Genomic DNA, 20,876 nt, shown 5'->3' on the forward strand with positions numbered 1-20,876 from the left:
AAAAGAGTTTGTTGTTGTTAAGTGCCAACTCATAGCCACCCTATGTACAACTGAATGAAACTCTGTCTGATCCTGCACCATCCTCACAATCATTGCTGTGCTTGAGGCCATCTTGGCAGCCACTGTGTCAGTCCATCTCATGGAGGGTCTTCCTCTCTTTCGCTGACCTTCTACTTTATCAAGCATGATGCCTTCTCCAGGGACTGGTCACTCCTGGTAACATGTCCAAAGTACATGAGACAAAGAGTAGAGTTGATGGAAACTCTGTGAAACATGACTTAATCTTTCTCAGTTGATTCAGAGGAGTTACAGGATCCCACACTGCCCCTGAGTCATCTGGGAAAATCAAAGCTCTGTGAAATATGGATGGACTCGTTAAACCAGCATCTGCTGAGATTCCACAGAAGGAACAAACGGATGGTTCTGCTTTTATTACAATCCAGTGATTGCTTAGGTATGATTTTTACCAGTCAGCAGCATTTCAAATATGTTGAAATCTGGTGTGTGGAAAATCAGAAACGTGAACATTTTGTCTTTAACCGAAGCATAAAAATGAGCTTGTACTATTATTTGGATATATTAAGGATCCTGTATACTTTGTCCTTCTGTTTTATGGTGAAATTAACACTCACATACATTGCTGAGTGGTATGGATCTTCCTGGAAGGCAAGTTGTCAATGCATATCAAAAGCCTCAGAAATTCTCGTTCTCGGACTTTTCCCAAAATAAATAATTGCATAAGTAGTAAAAATGTATCTACAACTATGTCCTTTGCAGAATTGTTTGTAAGACCATAAAGCTGGAAAAATCTTAAATGCCTATCAGTAGGAGATTGGTTAAGTAACTTATATCTATATATTTATGGTACATCTATGACCTGAGTTCGATTCCTGGCCAATACATGCCAAGCGCAGCCACCACCTGTCTGTCAGGGGAGGCTTGCATGTTGCTATGATGCTGAACAGGTTTCAGCAGAGCTTCCAGACTAAGACAGACTAGGAAGAAAGACCTGGTGATCTACTTTAAAAAAATCAGCCAATGAAAACCCTGTGGATCAAAATGGTCCAATCCTATGGTACATGGGGTGGCTATGAGTTGGGGGCCTATTTGATGGCAGCTAACAAGAGCAATACAGTAGAATACTACGTTGCTGTTGAAAATTATATTTTGCTAATGTTTTAAAAATAGTCATAAGGTAAACTACAGAAACAGTGTATAAAATAATATGTGTAGCATGACCCCACTTTGTTAAATATTAAAATGTCTACACCTGCATAGGAAAACATCTGGTAGACTACATCAAAGGTTCATCATGTTCATATCCGGGTGATGCGCTTAAGAAGGTGATTTTTACTTTCTCGTTTGTACATTTTATATTATTTAACTTTAAAAAAATGAGTGTCTGTTACTTTTACAATTAAAAAAAAAAAAAGTAAGGATGTTATGGATTGGATTGTGTCTCCCAAAAATATGTGCTGTAAATCCTAGCCTCTATGCCTGTGGTTATAATTCCATTTGGGAATGAGTTGTCTTTGCCATGTGAATGAGACAGAATCAGTGTAGCGTATGTCTTGAGTCAATCTCTTCTGAGGTATAAAAGAGATTAAACAAGCAAGTGAGAGAAGCAGAGATGGAGGACGACACATGCCAAGCCATATGAAGATTGCCCAGGAGCAGAAACTCAAAGAGACAAGGACCTTCCTCCAGAGCCGACAGAGAGAGAAAGCCTTCCCCTAGAACCTGCACTCTGAATTCAGACTTTTAGCCTCCTAAACTGTGAGAAAATAAATTTCTGTTTGTTAAATCCACCCACGTGTGGTATTTCTGTTATAGCAGCACTAGATAACTAAGAAAGACTTTGCCACCAGGAGTGGGGTGCTGCTCTAACAGACACCAGTTTTACAATTGGGTAATGGGTAGAGGCTGGAAGAACTTTAAGTTGCCTAATAGTAAAAGCCTAGATTGCCTTGAAGAGACTATTGGTAGAATCATGGACGTCAAAGGCAATTCTGGTGAGGGCTCAGAAGGAAGTGAGGAGAGCTATAGAGAAAGTCTCTTCTCTTTTAGAGAATACATATGACACTACCAACAGAATGTTGCTAGAAATGTGGACGTTAAATGTCCTTCTGGTGAAATTAAAAAAAAAAAAAAGATGAACATGTGATTGGACAATGGAGGAAGGGCAATGCTTTTTATGCAGTGGCAAAGAACTTGTCTGAATTATGTTCAAATGTTTGGTGGAAGGTAGAACGGGTAAGTGATGAACTTGGATATCTGGCTGACGAGATTTCTAAGCAAGATCTTAAAGGGGCCACCTGATTTCTCCTTGCTGCTTATAGTAAAAGGTGAAAGGAAAGAGATGGACTTAAAAATGAACTGTGAAAAATGAAAACAGAACTTAAAGATTGGAAAATTCTGTTGTACCAACTAAGAATATGTGTCCTAGAATGTTCACCAAGGACATGGCTACACACTCTTTTGTTAAGGAGATTAAGCCTGTGACTGATGGATCTAACCAACTACCATGGCTGAAAACTCATCAGCTTAAACTGAAGGGACAGAGAAAGAGTGAAAGAAAATAATACGTCTGCCTCTTGAAATTCTACAGGCAGGAAACAGACCAAAGGAGCTGTATCTGTTGTCCTCCAAGAAAAGAAAAGGACCATCCCAGGAGAAGCTCAGAGATCAGCAGAACTATTGGAAGAAGCACTGAAAGCAGGACCTTCTTGGTTTCAAAGGGTGGGGCTACAGCCTTCTAGGTTTCAAAGAGTTGGATCTTCATCAGCTCGGTTCTGGAGTGTGGGGCTGCTGTTAAGGTGTGCCAGGGGGATGGAGTCACTGCCCGAAGCTGAGGGGGCAGGGCTGCCATGCCCAAGGGGCAGAAGAACAGGACCTGCCAAGGAGGTGGGGTTGCCGCTTAGATGGACTAGAATAGGGCCGCCTGAAGCCGAGGGAGCACAGTTGCCATCCTGGAGGGCCTGCAAGGCAGATCTGAAGCTCAGAGCCGAGGGGCCTCCAGCCAGAATCCAGAGCGCATGGCCAACACCCAGAGTCTGGAGGGCAGAGCCATTGCCTAGATGGTCTCAGAGAAGAGAGGATTATTTTCAAGCCTTGAGAGCTAATGTAAATTGTTCTGCTGAGTTTTGGACTTGCTTGGTGCCTGTTATCCCTTCTTTCCCGCCAGTTTCTCCCATTTATAATGGAACTGTCTACCTTGTACCTGTTTTACCACTGTGCTTTGAAAGCAGATAACTTGTAGTCTAGATTTCACAGTTCATAGATGAAGAGGAATTTTGCTCCAGGATGAAATACTCCTAAAGTCTCACCCATATTTGATTTAGATAATTCAGAAGATGGGATTTTGAACTTGGAGTTGATATAAGACTTTTGGGATGATGTGATGGGGTGAATGTGTTTTGCATGTGGCAAGGACAGGAATTTTGGAGGGCCAAAGGGTGAAATGTTATGGATTGAACTGTGTCCCCCAAAAATATGTGTTATAAATCCTAACCTCTATGTAAATCCTAACCTCATTTGTGAATGGGTTGTCTTTGTTATGAGAATGACACAGGATTAGTGTAACGTATGTCTTAAGTCAATCCTTTTGGAGATATATAAGAGATTAAACAAGCAAGCAAAAGAAGCAGAGAGAAGGGAAGAGAAATGCCAAGCCACGTGAAGATCGCTCAGGAACAGAGGCCCAAAGAGACAAGGACCTTCCTCCAGAGCCAACAGAGAAAGAAAGCCTTCCCCTAGAGCCAGCACCTTGAATTTGGACTTCTAGCCTTCTAAACTGTGAGAAAATATACTTCTGTTTGTTAAAGCCACTCATTTGTGGTATTTCTGTTACAGCAACACTAGGTAACTGTTATGGATTGAATTACGTCCCCCCAAATTGTCAACTTGGCTAGGCTATGATTCCCAGTATTGTATGATTGTCCACCATTTTGTCATCAGATGTGATTTTCCCGTGTGTTGTAAATCCTACTTCTGTGATGTTAATGAGGCAGAATTAGAGGCAGTTATGTTAATGAGACAGGACTGAATCTGCAAGATTAGGTTGTATCTTGAGTCAATTTCTTTGGAGATATAAAAGAGAGAAGCAAGCAGAGAGACAAGGGAACCTCATGCCACCAAGAATGAAGAACCGGTAGGGAAGCGCATCCTTTGGACCCAGGGTGCCTGTGCTGAGAAGCTTCTAGACCAGGGGAAGGTTGATGACAAGGACCTTCCTCCAGAGCTGACAGAAAGAGAAAGCCTTCCCCTTGAGTTGGCACCCTGAATTTGGACTTCTAGCCTCCTATACTGTGAGAGATAAAATTCTGTTTTTAAAGCCATCCACTTGTGGTATTTCTGTTATAGCAGCACTAGATCAACTAAGACAAAGGAGTTAAGTTGTTGTTGTTGTTGTTTTTAAAGAAAAAAATAATAGACCTGTGGTAAATAGTCTGAAGGGTAGGCTGCTGTGGGAGAGAAAACCTAAGAGCTAAGAATCGTCTGTTTGCACGCTGAGGGCTTAAGGAGAGAGTCTCACAGTTAAAAGAATTTCCACACATATCAAGTCATTTGCCATGATCACAATTTCACTTATAAAGTCAACTGATATGTGACTGAGCCAGCAACTGGGCATGTTATGATTCAAAATACCATGAAATCATTTTGGCATTTTTTTGTCCTTAACTTTGAAGGCAATTTTAATGTTTCTTGATTATGGTAATAAAAGTTCTTTGAAACAGTCAGTGCTGGTAACTATGTATCCTGGAGTCCCTGGCTGGTGTAAACCGTTAATGTTCTGGGGGCCTAACTGAAAGGTGGTGGTTCAAGCCCACCCAGAGGCACCTTGGAAGAATGACCTGGTGGTCTCCTTCTGAAAAATCAGTCACGGGAAACCCTATGGAGCACAGTTGTATTCTGACAGACATGGAGTCACCATGAGTTGGAGTTGACTCAACGGCAACTAGTAACTATGTACCCTAGGCCAGGGCTACCCATGGAGAGTGGTTGTATACACACATTATCCTGTACCAAGGGAGAAGAGATACAGGAGACTGTGAAGATGGCCTGGGTGTTCAGGCCTCTCCTCAGATGAGAAATCTGAGGTGACGAAAGATCAGTGAGACCGGCCTAGATGGCAAACCCAGTTCGTGTCAGAGCGAAAAGCCAACCACATCCAGCCAGGAAGCACAACGGGGAGGTGGGAGGAGAAAGATGATCACATCTCAAACTTTTCTAATATAGTGGCAAACTAACGGCCTAGAATTAAATTCCATTTGGAGGTAAGGTTTGCCCTTATCACAAGGACGTCCCATATGGAGTTTGCAGGACTTGTGCTTGTCTTGGAAGACGAAGGTCCCAAGTAATAGCCAAGATCTCGTGGCTGGTCTAGAGAGTTGGAACAGCACGTTAAGCCTTTGTGTTTGATTAGCTTGGGAAGCAGTCATCAAGGGCTCATTCTCCCTGCTGTGGTTAAAACCGTCTACTGAGAAATAAGCCAAAGGAATATTAGGCCAAGCATCTGAAGGTTAACGCCAAACCACTGGGAAGGGCTTTTGACAGCAAAGTAGAATGAGATTGAATTAGAAAGGAACATTCAAATCATGTCATACTGTCAACTAGAATTCAACAAGCCTAAAATGGAACTCATCTTTCCTCACCAAGTGGCTGCTTAACTGAACTCTCCTTAAACAAATAACAAAATATTATACTGCAGGGTGCGTTACATAACATGTACATGATTTCTTTCAGTTGTCACACACTTACAAACAAAGAAATGTAACTTAGTTTAATCGATGGGCTGCAGGCTAGTAAGCCACCATTCTGGATACCAGGTTTTCTGAGTCTTAATCTAGTCGTAGGAGCCCTGATGGCACAGTGGTTAAGAGTTCAGTGGCTAACCCAAAGGTCAGGAGTTTGATCCACCGGCCACTCCTTGGAAACCCTATGGGGCCGTTCTGCTCTGTCCTACAGGGTGACTATGAGTCAGAATCAACTCAACGGCAATGGATTTTTGGTTAATCTAGTCATGAAGGAGCCCCAGTGGCGCAGTGGCTAAGCACCCGGCTGCTAACCGAGGGTCCCCGGTTCAAACCCACCAGCTGCTCTGTAGGAGAAAGATGTGGCAGTCTGCTTCCGTAAAGATTACAGCCTTAGAAACTCTTGGGGGCAGGTCTACTCTGTCCTACAAGGTCGCTATGAGTCAGAATTGACTCGACGGCAACGGGATTGCTTTTTGATTTTTTGGTTAATCTAGTCATGAAGTCCCTGGGTGGTGCAAACAATTAACACACTTGGCTGCTAACCAAAAGGTTGGTGGTTTGCGTCCACGCAGAGGTACCTCAAAAGAAAGACCTGGTGATCTACTTCCAAAAAGTCAGCCATTGAAAACCTTATGGAGCACAGATCTACTCCGATACATACGAGGTCACTATGAGTCAATTTGACGACAACTGGTTTTTCCATCTACCCATGTTTTCACTGTATCACACTGCCCCCACCCTGTATCTGTGGAAATATACCCATCAGGGTTACAGAGTTATTACGTGACACTTTATTTATATTGGCATTTGAGTATTGCATACTAGCAGATTTTAATAAGTCTGAAGTCAGATTTTCTGAAGTAGCAAAGAACCACCCAACCTTTGGAATTCTTAATATTGTTCGTGTGTAATAAGATACCTACCTGAAAAGGCATTTGTAGCATTTATTCCATTCAAATCCACATATGGAAACAGATGAAGTAAAGTACTGGATCTAAGCTTAAAAATATCTAGTTTATAAATCAAACACGAGTGATTTAGACTGAGCGAATTATCATCAGTCATATTAGGTTCATATTGTTGGTGGAAATTTTGTATGGCTCTGATGTTTTGTTTTCTTATTTTGTAAATGATTTTAGCTTTGGAGTTATAAAACAATGATGAGCATGAAGCATTTACATATCTGGGTTGGTATGTGTAGATACTTAAGTCACATTATAATGAAGACACTTTAGTCTCTGCACAACGCAGTACCCTCCCCGACCCGGGGACACATCTGGCCTCTGGCCCCTGGGCCAGCCAGCACCACACACCCGTTGTTGGTATTCCGTATCTCAATGCACATTTCTCCTTCAAAAGAAGTCAAGTTAACCGTGCAGGCCATTCCCTCTTGAGTTTGTCTAGTTACACAGCCCTGATTCTTTATTTGGGAGCATTAGGGAAAACGATCTGAGGTAGTGATAAAGCAAAACCAGTTGCCATTGATTGGATTCCGACTCATGATGACCCCTTGCGCATCAGAGTAGAATTGTGCTCTATAGGGTTTCAAGTGACTGCTTTTTGAGAAGTAAGACTGCCAGGCCATTCTTCCCAGGTGGACTTGAACCTGCAAACTTTCCGTTCGCAGCCGAGTGTGTTAGCCATTTGCACCATTTACACTCCAGCCCTCATCAGTTCTTGTATGAGGGTTGCTGCTCCCAGGGCACGTCAATGCCCCAGCACTTCTGGCCTGTAGCATAGACTCCAGTGGCCAGAGAAAAACCCAGGGCAAAAGCTTCCAGATGTTACCAATTGGGAGGCAGGCAGGCATGTACTGAAATGGGCCAGGAGGATGAGGGCATTGTACCGTGGGGCTCTGCCCTAGTCCAGATGTGGCACAGGTTATCCGAATCCAGCTGCCTGGTCAATCAGCAAGCTGTCTGAAAGTGATAAAGACTGTATAATTAAGGATTTTATAATTTCCCTAAATAGGCATTTGCTTCAAATGAAATAATGAAAGCTAACTAACATATATGCGTGTGAAGTTTCTGTACTTCTTCTACCTGCCTCAGCCCTTAGGTGTCTAACGGTACACCTGCAGGCTTCCATGGTGTGCCCAGCACATGGGTGGTGAGCAGACTAAAGCACGTTTTAGAGCAAAAGAGAGGGGATCTTCCAGAGAACTGCCTGCTTTTCAAACGCACTGCCTCTGAAACTTCCTATCAATTATCAATAATGTCTTCTCTCTCCAGCGAAAAGGAACTGAAAGGAAAAATAAAATCCGAGCAAAGAGAATATCCATATCTAGGGTTTAATTAGCTATTTTGGCTTAATAACCCAAATGTCCAGGTTTCATAGCATAACTGGATTCTTCCCTGATCTTTGTGACAATGTCTATACAAGTAATTCACACAACATGTTGAATCCTTTTTAATAAGTGTTTTGGTTATTTTTTGGTTCAGTCCTTTGGATTTCTGCTTCTAAATCTGACATGCAGATATTCAACTCATCAGCTAAGTAAAGAAATCTAGATATGCCAACCCACAGTTCCCAAAGGCGGCCTGCTTTTGTGTAGACGTTTTCATTTAAGTTTGAAAGCGTGTCCGATTGGGTCTGTAAACTTATGGAACTGAAGCATCGTTTTACAACTCTGGTTGTTCAGCAGTCAGGTGCAGAGAAGGACTCAGGGCTGTTCCCTGCCAAGAAGTGGTGAAGATACTTGGCAGCTGGTTTGCTCAGGGGGTTATCTTTGTCATGTTGCAGAATCGCCTACCAGAGGGACGATGATGATGAGGAAGAGGCTGCCCGAGAAAGGCGCCGCCGAGCCCGGCAGGAGAGGCTTCGGCAGAAGCAAGAGGAAGAAGCCTTGGGGCAGGTGACAGACCAGGTGGAGGTGAACGCCCAGAACAGGTACTGTCCTCTTGGGGATGGAGTGTTTTTAAGTTGCCGTCTGTTGAATGGAATTTGTTGGGCAAAGCGTTCCCTTTTAAGCCCAGCTCAAACACTTTGCAGTCAATCTGATTTGCTTAATTATTTTTTGGCCACTTTAAGCAACTAATCAGATTGGAAAGACTACCTGGGTGATGCAGACAGTTAAGCGCGCAGCCATTAACTGAAAGATTGGCCGTTCAAACCCACCCCCAGGTGCCTTGGAAGAAAGGCCTGGTTATCTGCTTCCAAAAGATCACAGCCTTGCAAACCCTATGGAGTGCAGTTCTACTCTGAAACAAGTGGGATCACCATGAGTCAGAATTGACTTGAAGACAATTAATTTGTTGTTGTGTTTTTTTTTAATTAGACTGGAGAATCAGTTTTAGATATTAGGACATCACTACCCCCTTCTCTCCCTACCCCCACCCTTAAACACACCCCAAATGAAGGTTTTTTTATTGTATTATCTGATTTTTTTTTATTTACTAAATATGAGTTATATCATTAAATAAGGAAAACTGTTTACATTCACTCTTTAGCGTATTGCTATCGGTTGTAAACTGATGATTTCTTAGCTTACTAGAGCCCTCCGGGCTTACCAGAAAGAGGTTACACTTGAATATTCAAACTAGGTACAAACAGCAAATGTCTCGTTTTTTCTGGTACAGCCTGAATCGGATTTTCCTGATCTCTATGATATTCAGCAAGGTGCACAGTCTGACATAATTCAATGTGGGTGTTCATCGCAAAAGTACTACTAACAAGCTTATGAGTTTACTACTATGTTTTTGCCCTGTTCAGGCCCTGGTAGGAATTGGGGAAGGCAAGAACATTTCACAGGTTCAACTTCTTCAAAAAGCGCTTTTGCAGCAGAAGCAGGGTGATACCGTTCCCTATGCTAACAGTTAGTATAAACTGATTTTATATGCCCCAAGGTCTAGGAAAGATGAGGATATTTTGGGGGGAAAACAGAGAAGAAAATCAATTTTAATTTAAAACTATGAATTGATTAAATATAATGAAAACACCACCTAAGATCCTGTGTGCGGTTTTGGGTTTAGTTTGTTTCATTGTGTGTGTGTTTTGGGGTGGGGGGCTGTGGATAGTGTTGTTAATCTAGCCTATTTAGAAAATTCTGAAGAGAAAGGGCTCTGGACTCGAACCCGGATTTGAGAGAGTACATCAGAAGGTTTCTGAGAAGCAGTCTTTTAAAAGCTGGCAGGCAAGACGACTTCAGTAAGGAAATCTAATGGTTAGGTGGAGGAATAAAGAACAACCTTGTCCCTTGGCAAAAACCAGTTGCCATCAAGTTGATTCCAACTCATGGAGGCCCCATGTGTATCACGGTAGACCTGTGCTCCATAGGGCTTTCAATGGCTGAGTTTTTGGAAGTAGATCGCCAGGACTTTCTTCCAAGGCACCTCGGGGTGGACTCAAACCACCAACCTTTCATTTAGCAGTCAAGCGCATTAATGGCTTGCACCACCCAGGGACTCCTGTCCCTTTGTAAGTAGCCCCTAGTTAGGGAGGACATGTAGCAGAGGGGTTGGAGTATGGTCTCTGGGGTTCACTACCTGGCTTTGAATCCTAACTTGACCTTTGAAATCGTGGGTCAGTCTCTAAGCCTGTTTCTTCTCTAGTTAAATGGAAGTGCAAATTATGTCTATCTCCTACAAATGTTAGTAAGCTGAAAGGAGATAACGTACATGTAAAATGCACAGTACCTTGCACACAGTATGCCCTCAATAAATAGTCTTACAGAACAAGGGCAGCACACTCATTTACTCATTTTCTGCTTTTTAACTAAGGGAGAAGGGGAAAAAAAAGAGTTTAAAAATGGCATTTTGGGGCCTTTCCTGAAGCTAGTTATTAGTGAGTGATCAAGAATGGCCAGAAAATGTTACTAGCGATTTGTAGTTTTCCTTGTTTTTAAACTCTTCCTCATAATTGTATTTCTCTTCTTTATATATAGTTTGTAATTATTATTAGTTATTTCATGCTGTTGATCTAATACAAATTTTTTTTCTTTTTTTTTGAAAAACATATTCAGGTGTGAGAACATGTGATTTATCTCCAACATATTAGTTAGACACACAAAGAATAAATATTCTTTTCGAGGCTAAACAACCCTAACTGGCACTTAACGTCCGATGAGCTGTCATGATTTATATATATATATGTCTGGAGCCCTGGTGGTGCAGTGGTTAAGAGCTACAGCTTCTAACCGAAAGGTCAGCAGTTCGAATCCACCAGCAGTCCCTTGGAAACTCTATTGGAGAGTTCTACTCTGTCATATATATGTGTATGAGTCATATATATGTTTATGTTTATATAGAGAGACCCAAAAAGATACAGTAGAGTCTGTTGGTGCGTTAACTGAGGCTACTTTAATCCAACTTGCACTTTGGAATCTGGGGCACCTTTTTAAACTCGAATTCATTTGATCCAAAGGCCTTACATATAGACCTTTCCCCTTAAATTCTAATCTCTGCGTAGCCTCGGGGAAACGTAATCGTTCTGTGTCTAACTCATGGAGACAGTGTCCTGCAGCAACAGCGAAAGCCAAGGAAATTTAAAATCTAGCCTTGACTCTGCCATTTCTTGTTGTTAAATATGAAATGTGTTTTTCCAAAGTTAAGTGAACCTGAACTTCAAAAGGACCAAGTTGGTTCTGAACCATGAAATTTGATGGAGTTTCTAAATATTGCAGGGCATATTCTTCCAACTCTGGTCACAGTTCCTGGTATCACATGACTGGTTGTTTCCTGCCAGTAGAGACCAAACACCCCTGGCTTGGGTGATGTCCAGCGTCCTGCAATAGTGAGTGCAGTGATGGACATGGTACACTTTGATTTTTTGGAGATTTTCTTTTCTTTTTTTATAAACATCAAACTCAACTGTCCTTTGTCTACTGTAGGAAAGAATACCAAGAAAGCCTTTATTCATGGGAATCTTGAAAAAGAAGGCAGATGGTGTATTGGTTAGGGTAATGCTGGATGCTATAACAATGATCCCCCAAACTTTAGCAGCTTAGTGCAGTGGCACTCATGTAACAGTCCAGTGTGGTATTTCTCGCCAGAGGTAGAATCAGTGACCTCCCCTCCTTCCTCTTGTGGCTTGGCCAACTCTTAAGGCATTGGAGTCCTCTGATGTCGTCAGAAGATGGAGAAAGAGGGGGTAGAGAATACACCTCTGCTTCCTAATTGTCTTGGTCTGTACACATCACTTCGGCTCATATTTGGCAATTACTGGTCACATGGCCCCGCTTAGCTGCAAGGAGGGGATGTTGTAGGAAATGTAATCTTTGGCTGGCACCCACTTCCCTGTGACAATGGAGGGAAGATCATGAATTGTGGTGGATGGTGAATGTGTCTACCATTAGGGTCACTGGCATGAGTCATTGGTCATTGGCAGTGCCACACCATGACATATACTGCCCTCCAGCCAAAGTACCTTGAGTCCCATGACTCCAGATCAGGAACTCTGGATGACTTGGTGACATGTGAGAATACTATATGGTACTAGAAGGATTCACTCCATGTTTCAGCTTGGTCCTTGTCTTAGTTTGAGCTCCCCAAGAAGCTGATCCTGAAACAAAGATTTGAATACAAGTAGTTTATTTGTGAGGTGATCCCAGAAAACACTGATAGGGGTGTAAAGAAGTGAGGTAGGGAAGGGAAGGCAACCAAATAAAGGTTATATTACCAAGCAAGTTACCACTATGAGTATCTGGAGCTTGACCAATTGGGGAATTCTAAGATCCAGGGTGGAACATGCACCTCAGAGTTATCCAACCCAACAGGCGAGGGAACCTAGGTATTTACACACTCACCACTTACCCATTGCTGTTGAGTCAATTCTGACTCATGGAAACCCTATGTGTGTCAGAAAACAACTGTGTTCCATAGGGCTTTCAGTGGTTAACTTTTTGGAAGTAGATCGCCAGGCTAGCAGTTCTGTCATAGAGTAGACTCTAGTGGCCAGAGAAGACCAATGGCAAAGACTTCCAGATGCTAGCAATTGGGAGCCAGGCAGGCATGTACTGACATGGCCCAAGAGAATAAGGGCATGGTACCATGGCTATCTGCCCTAGGCCAGGTGTGGCACGAGGTTATACAAATCTAGCGGCCTAATTAATCAGCAAGCTGTCTTTGGTGTTGTTGTTTCTCTTGTACAGTGTGCCAGCTGAGGAGGCCAAGACAACCACCTCAGACACTCGGGGGGAGGGCGATGATGAAGCTGCCCTCCTGGAGCGCCTGGCTCGGCGGGAGGAAAGACGCCAAAAACGCCTCCAAGAAGCTCTGGAGCGGCAGAAGGAGTTTGACCCAACCATAACAGATGCAGGTGTGTCACTCCCAAGCAGAAGAATGGAAAACAGCACGGCAGAGAATGAGACCGCAGAGAAGATAGACAAAAGTGAGAGTCGCCGAGAAAGATACGAGATGGAGGAAACAGAGATCATCACAGAGTCCTACCAGAAGAGTGACTGGAGGGACGCTGAAGAGAAGAAGAAAGAAGAAAAAGGAAAGGAGGAAGGGGAGGAGGAGAAGCCAAAGCCAGGAAGCGTTGAAGAAAATCAGGTAGAGGTTAGGGTCGAAACCCAAGAGGAAGCGGTAGTAATGCCACTGAAAAATGGGCAACTCGGTGCAGAAGAGTATAAGCTAGAGGAGGAGAGGGGACAAGATTCCGAGGAGATTGCCCGTCGGGAAAAGATGGAAGAGGAAGAAAGGCAAAGGGCTGAGGCAGAGAGGGTAAGGTTGGAGGCAGAAGAGAGAGAAAGAGAAAGACTTAAAGCTGAGGAAGACAAAAGGCTAGCAGAGGAAAAAGCAAGGTTGGAGGCAGAAGAAAGAGAAAGACTTAAAGCTGAGGAAGACAAAAGGCTAGCGGAGGAAAAAGCAAGGTTAGAGGCAGAAGAAAGAGAAAGACTTAAAGCTGAGGAAGACAAAAGGCTAGCAGAGGAAAAAGCAAGGTTAGAGGCAGAAGAAAAAGCTGCACAAGAAAGAGAACGAAAGGAGGCAGAGGCGAGGGCCAGGGCGAAGGAGGAAGAGAAAAGAGCAGAAGAGAGGCGAAGGGCACGGGCAGAGGAGGAAGAGAAGGCTAAGCTAGAGGAGCAAAAACTTAGACAGCAGCTAGAAGAGAAAAGAAAAGAGACACAAGAGAGAAACATAAAAGGGGGAAAGGTAGAAGAGAAAATAGAAGGAAAACGGGGAATTGAGAAGAAAGTGCATGAAGATAAAGCTCAGAAAGTCTTCCCAAAGAAACAGGTACAGTTAATGCTTTGCACCCAATGTGTGATGCCTGCCATTTGTGAGAAATGGAATGCACAACAAATTTGGGATTGAGGCCGCATTCACACACCGCCACGTGCTTGGCCATTTGGCGAGCTATTCATTTTTTCTTTTTCACGCCATAGCAATAAGCAAGCATGAAGCAGTCGGTTAATGGCTAAATAAGCAATCCAGCAAATTTACAGGGACAACCAGAAAGACATGCATTGCTCAGTGCTTGGTTGCTATGAATACCAAAAAGAAAAAAAAAAAGAATTAACTCAAAGAGACAACATTATGGTGCCATATTGACTTGTGATTCTGTGCCTGCAGCTAAACTCATTCTTTTTCACATCTTCTCTCTGTCCATAGGTCTACATGAGGCAAGAGGCCCAGAACGGCTCACCTCATTTATGTGTTTGACATTGAATAAAAAAAATGATAAAAGTTGGGATTGGAAACCAACATAAACAATCCTGGTCAAAAGTTCCATCTTAAGGAGGCAAAACACACTCCTTGAAGTCAACTGCTAGTAAGGGAGCTGGGGGCAGAGGAGCCAGTTTGGATCCTCTATAAAAAATGTCAAAACACTGGCTTGCCATCCTGTAGACCTCAGCTTAAAGTAGACTTGCAGATAGACCTCCAACTGGGGGAGAATTGATTTAAAATTGGCTAGTCATTAAGAGCTTCTTTTACCAGCCGAGTGACACACGTTGTGTGGCCTGAGGACGGGTGGAAATAGCGGGAAAACAATGAAAGCTACTAAATTGTTTTTTCTGTCTGCAAGGCTGCCTTAAAAACGCTGTACCTAACCATCAAAAAAAGAAAAAAAGAGGCTTGCATTTTCACCTTTGCAAAGAGAACTCCCCGTCCCTAAGTCTGCATTGCACTAACGTTCTCTTTCACCCCTGCTTCTGTACCAGGGGTTCATGAACCCACCTGTAGTTGAGAAAATCATGAGCAGAGCACACCAACCACACACGAGATTTTAACACCCACAAGGAGCACCATGTCTCGCTAGGTTTCCGTCAGCACCATGGTGCACGGGGACAAATTTTGGTGGGAAGAAAGCATCCCCCCTCACTGTTTAGAATCATTGGCACCAGAGGGGCGTATGTGCACTAAGACAGCAAAAGAGAAGTAACCTCCTGGCACACGCAAGGTGATCTGAACACCCTCACTCTTGTAAGAGACAAAGGGCTTCTTTTAAAGGCATGACCTTCCCATTCTTGAAAATGAAAAGGGAGAAGAAAAAGGGGTTAAACTGCAAGCTAAAAAAGAAAAGCCCCAAGAAGACAAGCCTACCTTCAAAAAAGAAGAGGTAACTATCACTGTGAAAGTATCTGATCAGAGAGCACTGCTCCATGACATTTCAGGTCTGATGGTCTCAAAGTTGTAACCTTGAATCCAGTGTTTTTCAAACCATGACTCATGATCCACTGAATAGTGAAATCAATTTAAAGGGTCGCAGAATTTGTTAAATGTGCTAATCAGCATTTTTAAAGTGACATAGAGTAGAACAGAAAATATCAAAGGGCATTGTAGGCCGTAAGCATTGCTTTGTGATACAAATTGTCTTTCTTACGGTGGGTCACAGTCAAAAAAGTTTGAAAAACCCTGCTCTAATCAATCTTCCCGGGCTTCCCACTCTTCTGTGTGCTTGTTTTCCTCCCCATCCTACTTTCATTTCAACCATGAAATATTTCCAACTGGCTTTGACTAATGATTTAACTTTTCAAAGGAAAAACACACCCATACATCTCAGTAGAAAATTTGGTGAACTGACGACGATACTTGGTTTTCAAAAATTTGGCAAAAGGTTCTGCATTGCATTTCTGAGGCACACACAGGAGTTGGTGCCAGGGTGTTTGACTGTATGGTAAGTAAAGGAGGTGGTAGAGGAGATGCTGCTGCAGGTAGAATGCCATTACCTTTCAACATAACCAAAATGCCACGTCAGAAAGCCTGGGCCCATTTTAACCACTGCTCCTATTTTAGCCCCAAGTAATGCCTAGAAATTGTGACAGTATCTAATCAGTCCAAAGTACTTGCAAGTGGTAACAAATTGCATTATCAAAGGTAGGAAGACTTGAATTACTTTGCCAATGGGACTGGTAAAGTGAGTTGTAGCCAGTAAGTTCCAATCCAAGTGGATTCGTGCTACGTTTTTCTGCCTATTATGGCATATATTAAAAACACTCAAAATTTTAAGCAGAAAAATGCATATTTAGAAAATAGATGAACCAGATTAAAAAGTTTTCTGGTCGTAAACTTTTTTTCATAAGATTTGTGTAAAAAAAAAGAGCCCCTAGTGCATTTTCTATATTAGCTTATTTTGTTTAAGATGTATGCTCTTCCCTGTTTCCAAGAGAACACGTGGTGGTTTGGGATGACAGCTGACTGTGAACGCTGCCCAGGTGATAGACGGAGAAGGTATAAATGCTGGTAACTGGCAAAGGCTAACAAGGCAGTGAAGGAGAACAGTTGAGCATGTTGGGAAATACTGTTCTCATTCTGTGATAGATAAACTACAAATTCATCTACAAAAATGGAAGTTATCCTGGACCTAAATTCATGCAGAAATAACCTACATAGGTTCTCTTATAAAGCTAGTATTTAGTGGTAAATATCTTTAACTATGAAGTCCCTGGCTAGCACAAATGATGCTTGCTACTAACCGAAACACTGGCGGGTCAAACCCACCCAGAGGTGCCTTGGGAGAAAGGCCTGGTGATCTGCTTTCAAAAGCTCACCACCATGAAAACCCTATTGAGCAGAGTCCTAATCTGAAACACATGAGGTTGCCATGAGTCACAATTGACTCAATGGCAGCTGGTGACCTTTAACTACAGTCCTACGAAAGAGGGGAAAACAAGTTTCCAGGCACCTCTGGGTGGGTTTGAACCACCAACCTTTCATTTAGTAGTAGAACACTTAATCGTAACTATAAAAGAAGGAAGAGGGCATAAAATCGTAACTCAGAGATTCACTTTATATGGGGAAGGGGAGGCTGAGAAAACAGTTTGGATTTTGTATTTAAAATTTAATTCAATTCACTAAAATGTGATTTTCTTTTAGTGATCAAAGCATTCTATGTCTATTTTGGTGTCTGTGAGCCAGAAAGGGCTCATCAGCCATCACCCAAATCATACTGTTGCCTCTTTTTAGTTAAGTCCACGGCATCAATAAGATACCCCAAAGAATGGTTTCAGACCTGTCCCTTTCCCAGTTGGCCCTGCAGCACTCACTATTCCAGTGTCCCCAAACTTTTGATCTCTTTTTTACCCAAGGCCAGATTAGCTCCTCAACCTCAGCTAAAAATAATAATAGTCCCTCATTCTTGTTTTAACATTGTGATACATAAAATTACTAGTTGAATGACTAGATTTTTCTCCTGTTGAACTAGCATCTTGCTTTACGTCTACAGGATTAAATCATGTTTACATGATTTAGCCATTTTAAACAACCGCCTCCTTTTTTTTCTTTTTAATGGACTTATGCAGCCTAGGCATGATATGTCAGCCACAAGCGAACACAGACATCATTGAGCCTTCTTAGATAACAGTTCCAAAGAATAGTTCCAGAAGGCACTCCAGTGTCTTTAAAAATCCTGTCTTCCTCCCATTGCAGTTTACCCCTATTTGTGGTAGTAGACAGTAGACAGTCAACCAATCCTGAAACTTACTTCAGCTTTCTTTCTCTAAGGGTCCTTACCCCAAAACTCTCTCTCGCTCTCTTTTTTCTTTCTCTTTCTAACCTCTGACAGAAAAACAAAGTTTTCAACAGAGCTGCTCGTATAATATTGAAACAGATGTTCATATCGTTTAGGCCAAAGCTTGTCAAATATCAGCGTGCCTACAAATCACCTGGAGATCTTCTTAAATGCAGAATCTGATTCCATGGGTCCGGGCAGGGGGCCCTGAGCTCCCAGGTGAGGTCCAGGTTGTCAGTGGGCCAAACTTCTGGTAGCAAGGAGTCTAGGGAACACCCATGTGATAGAAACTGAATCCAGAAAAGGATCTGGGCTTCTGAAACTGACAAAAGTGCCTTAAATCCAGTCAGAAAAACTGTAACTTGCACCTGGCTCTTGTGTTCCTATTCTGGAATCAAATAACACAAAGCAATACCCTAAACCAAAAAGAAAACCAAGTCTGTTGCCATCGAGTCAATTCCAACTCATAGCAACCCTAAAGGACAGAGTAGAACTGCCCCATAGGGTTCCCAAGGAGCACCTGGTGGATTCGAACTGTCAACGTTTTGGTTAGCAGCCATAGCGCTTAACCACTATGCCACCAGGGTTTCTAGCAGTACCCTAGAGACTGAAATGTCAGTCCCTTCTGACTGCTCACTTGACCTTCTGAGTGTCTCTCTGGTACAAGTGTGTATCTCTTGCGTGTCCACCCCACGTACCCATGTATTATCCCACTGCTGCAGGACATGAGTCTAAAACCTGCCCAGATTTTTATCTAAGTGACTACATTTGGCCAGAGCCTCTCCTATGAGTATGCTAATATCATCTGTATAGGAAGAATATTAACTCTTTCAGTGCACTTGGCTACCTAGTAACCCATCAGCACAGATTTTCTTCAGGATAACATCCTGACCTAGAGGCTCCAATGCTTTTCCCAAGGGGTTCAGAATCCCATGGCCTTGGGTTTAATTTGCCATAGAAATCCAATCCATTATACCCCTTAAAGTAAAATTTAAACACTCTATTGTGGTTGGGTGCCGTCAAATCAATTCCAACTTATAGTAATTCCATGTGACAGAGTAGAACTGCCCCATAGGGTTTTCTTGGCTGTAATCATTATGGAAGCAGATGGCCAGGCCACCACGTGGGTTCAAACAGCTAACCTTCTGGTTAGCAGTTGAGTGCTTGACCACTGACCACCAGGGCTCCTTAAAGGCTCTATGGAATTACTTCATTTATTCATTTCTCAGAAAATAATTTGGAGTAAAACTCAAATTGTCATTATATCGTTGAGTATTTTTCAAAGAGAGTTTCCCAAAGAGAATACAAGCACATCATCCACCATAATCTTTGCCAATAAAGGTAGAGCTTGAAAAAAAGTGGGGAATGGGGGGGTGTTCCACTGTTAGATATGTAACATTTTAGAAATCTTGGCCAGTAAATCAGATAATGCAGTTTGGAAGCATGGAAACAGCTAGGACTGCAAAATAGGAGAAATGAGCTAAAAGGAATTTCTCCTTCATAGTGCTCCATAACCCATGAGATTTGACTCAGAATCAGGTTCAAGGGCATCCCTGAAAATGAGACTCCCTCATCCCCAAATTTGTATCCCCAGACACTTCTTAACCAGGATATAAACCTTAGTTCATGGTTTCTGGAGCTCTATTCAACAATGGGAGGCCCAGAAGATGAAGCATAGATCCAACTTCTCCTGCCCAATGAATACTGACTTATTCTTGGGAAGGACAACCACCAAGGAGACACAGTTAAGCTGTAGGACAGGCCATGAGCCTTCTTCTCTTCTCTGTAGCCTCTCGCCACCAACCAGGAGCCAAGAGGGAAATGATAGGATGAAGAACTAGGAAATGATCATCTAGTCCAACCCTCTTTCTACAAATTCCAGAAAAGTTACTTTATGGAATTACTTTATCTATTCATTTCTCAGAAAGAGAAAATAATCTGGAATAAAACTCAAATTGTCATTATATCATTGGGTATTTTTCGAAGAGAGTTCCTCAAAGAGAATACAAGCATACTATCCACCACAATCTTTATGACTTGTTCAAAGTAACCCAGCTAGTTTGTTGACAACACTGGAACTAAAACTCAGGTTTTCTGACATCCAGACAAAGCTCTCAGAAAAAAGGGGCAGGACAACAGTTTCCCTTTTCAGTGTGTCCAAGGGACATCCAGGTATATACCCCTTGGAGAAAAATTGAACTCTTAACTAATTAGACAACATGCTAGCGAATAGCCCATCTATAGTAATGTAATGAACTAACACCCAAAGAAGACAATCAGGCAAAGGACTGCTGAAGGCTCATCAGTAAAGTGCAAATAAGGCACTCTGCTTGGTAAAGCATGCGCTTTAGGGGTAGGTGCTCAGAGGGTATCTGAAGAATAGCTGGAAAGAGGTGAGTGATCAGGTAAGGCAAGAACATCTTGCATAGCTCCTAAAGCCCTAAATTCTCATGCCCAACCCTTCGTCTGTAGGTTTCTTTAGAACGTTTGTGCTTGGTAGTATTTGTCTTGAAAAGAACAATAATGAACGTCACCTGTTTTCACACTCATCTTTTAAGAATGAGTGAGACAATATAGGCAAAATAATTTTAACTCCTTTGTACCCCTTAAAAAAATTATGTAAATTCAATTTACTTTGAAATCATATTTCTCATTTACCTTGAGGAGCTGGTAACTCAAAACCCATAAAATAATAAAACTGACACCTGCCCTCCTTGTTCCATCTTCCTCTGTATCCCACCAACAACAGTGACCACGGGAATCCCAAAACCACTTTCAGAGGCAATGGAAGTCAAGGCAAACCCCGGAATTTTTCCTGTTCCATTCTGGTTTTGGTGGTAATGACTACAAACATGATCCCCCAAGTGTAGGGTTATGAGGTCTTCCATTCTTGGGACCCTAGTTACTCATTTGATTAAAATACGAGCGTGTTCTTCCTCTGATACCTGCCAGAATTGGTTTGGCAGATCTGGCTGACTTGATAGGTTTCCTCTTATTTGCTCCTCAACACATTTGTTTCCTTCTCAAAGATACACCCTCCATCACAGAAGAAATTTGTCCAAACAACTGGCCGTTCCTCCATCACAGTCACACTGATACTCTTCCCAGTGGGAATGCAAAGAGCTACACTTACATGGAGTTCCCAGAACATAATACTTACCAAACAATAACACCACCACTACTCCTGAAAACAAAAAGCCCAGTGAGATCAGGGACGGTCATGACTTCCTA

At 42.5% G+C, this 20,876-nt stretch overlaps 1 protein-coding gene across 1 annotated transcript in view; it reads left to right on the top strand.

Moving 5' to 3' along the window:
- The window catches only part of CALD1 (caldesmon 1), a 163,490-nt gene that overhangs the window by 112,424 nt on the left and 30,190 nt on the right, over positions 1-20,876 (top strand). Inside the window, exons 4-6 of the mRNA XM_023737132.1 lie at positions 8,499-8,645; positions 12,844-13,246; positions 15,177-15,254. Coding sequence (XP_023592900.1) covers positions 8,499-8,645; positions 12,844-13,246; positions 15,177-15,254 — 628 coding nt within the window. The remainder of the gene's footprint in view (positions 1-8,498; positions 8,646-12,843; positions 13,247-15,176; positions 15,255-20,876) is intronic.

Source organism: Trichechus manatus, unplaced genomic scaffold, assembly GCF_000243295.1.
Source record: "Trichechus manatus latirostris isolate Lorelei unplaced genomic scaffold, TriManLat1.0 scaffold00097, whole genome shotgun sequence".
Lineage (NCBI taxonomy): Eukaryota > Metazoa > Chordata > Mammalia > Sirenia > Trichechidae > Trichechus > Trichechus manatus.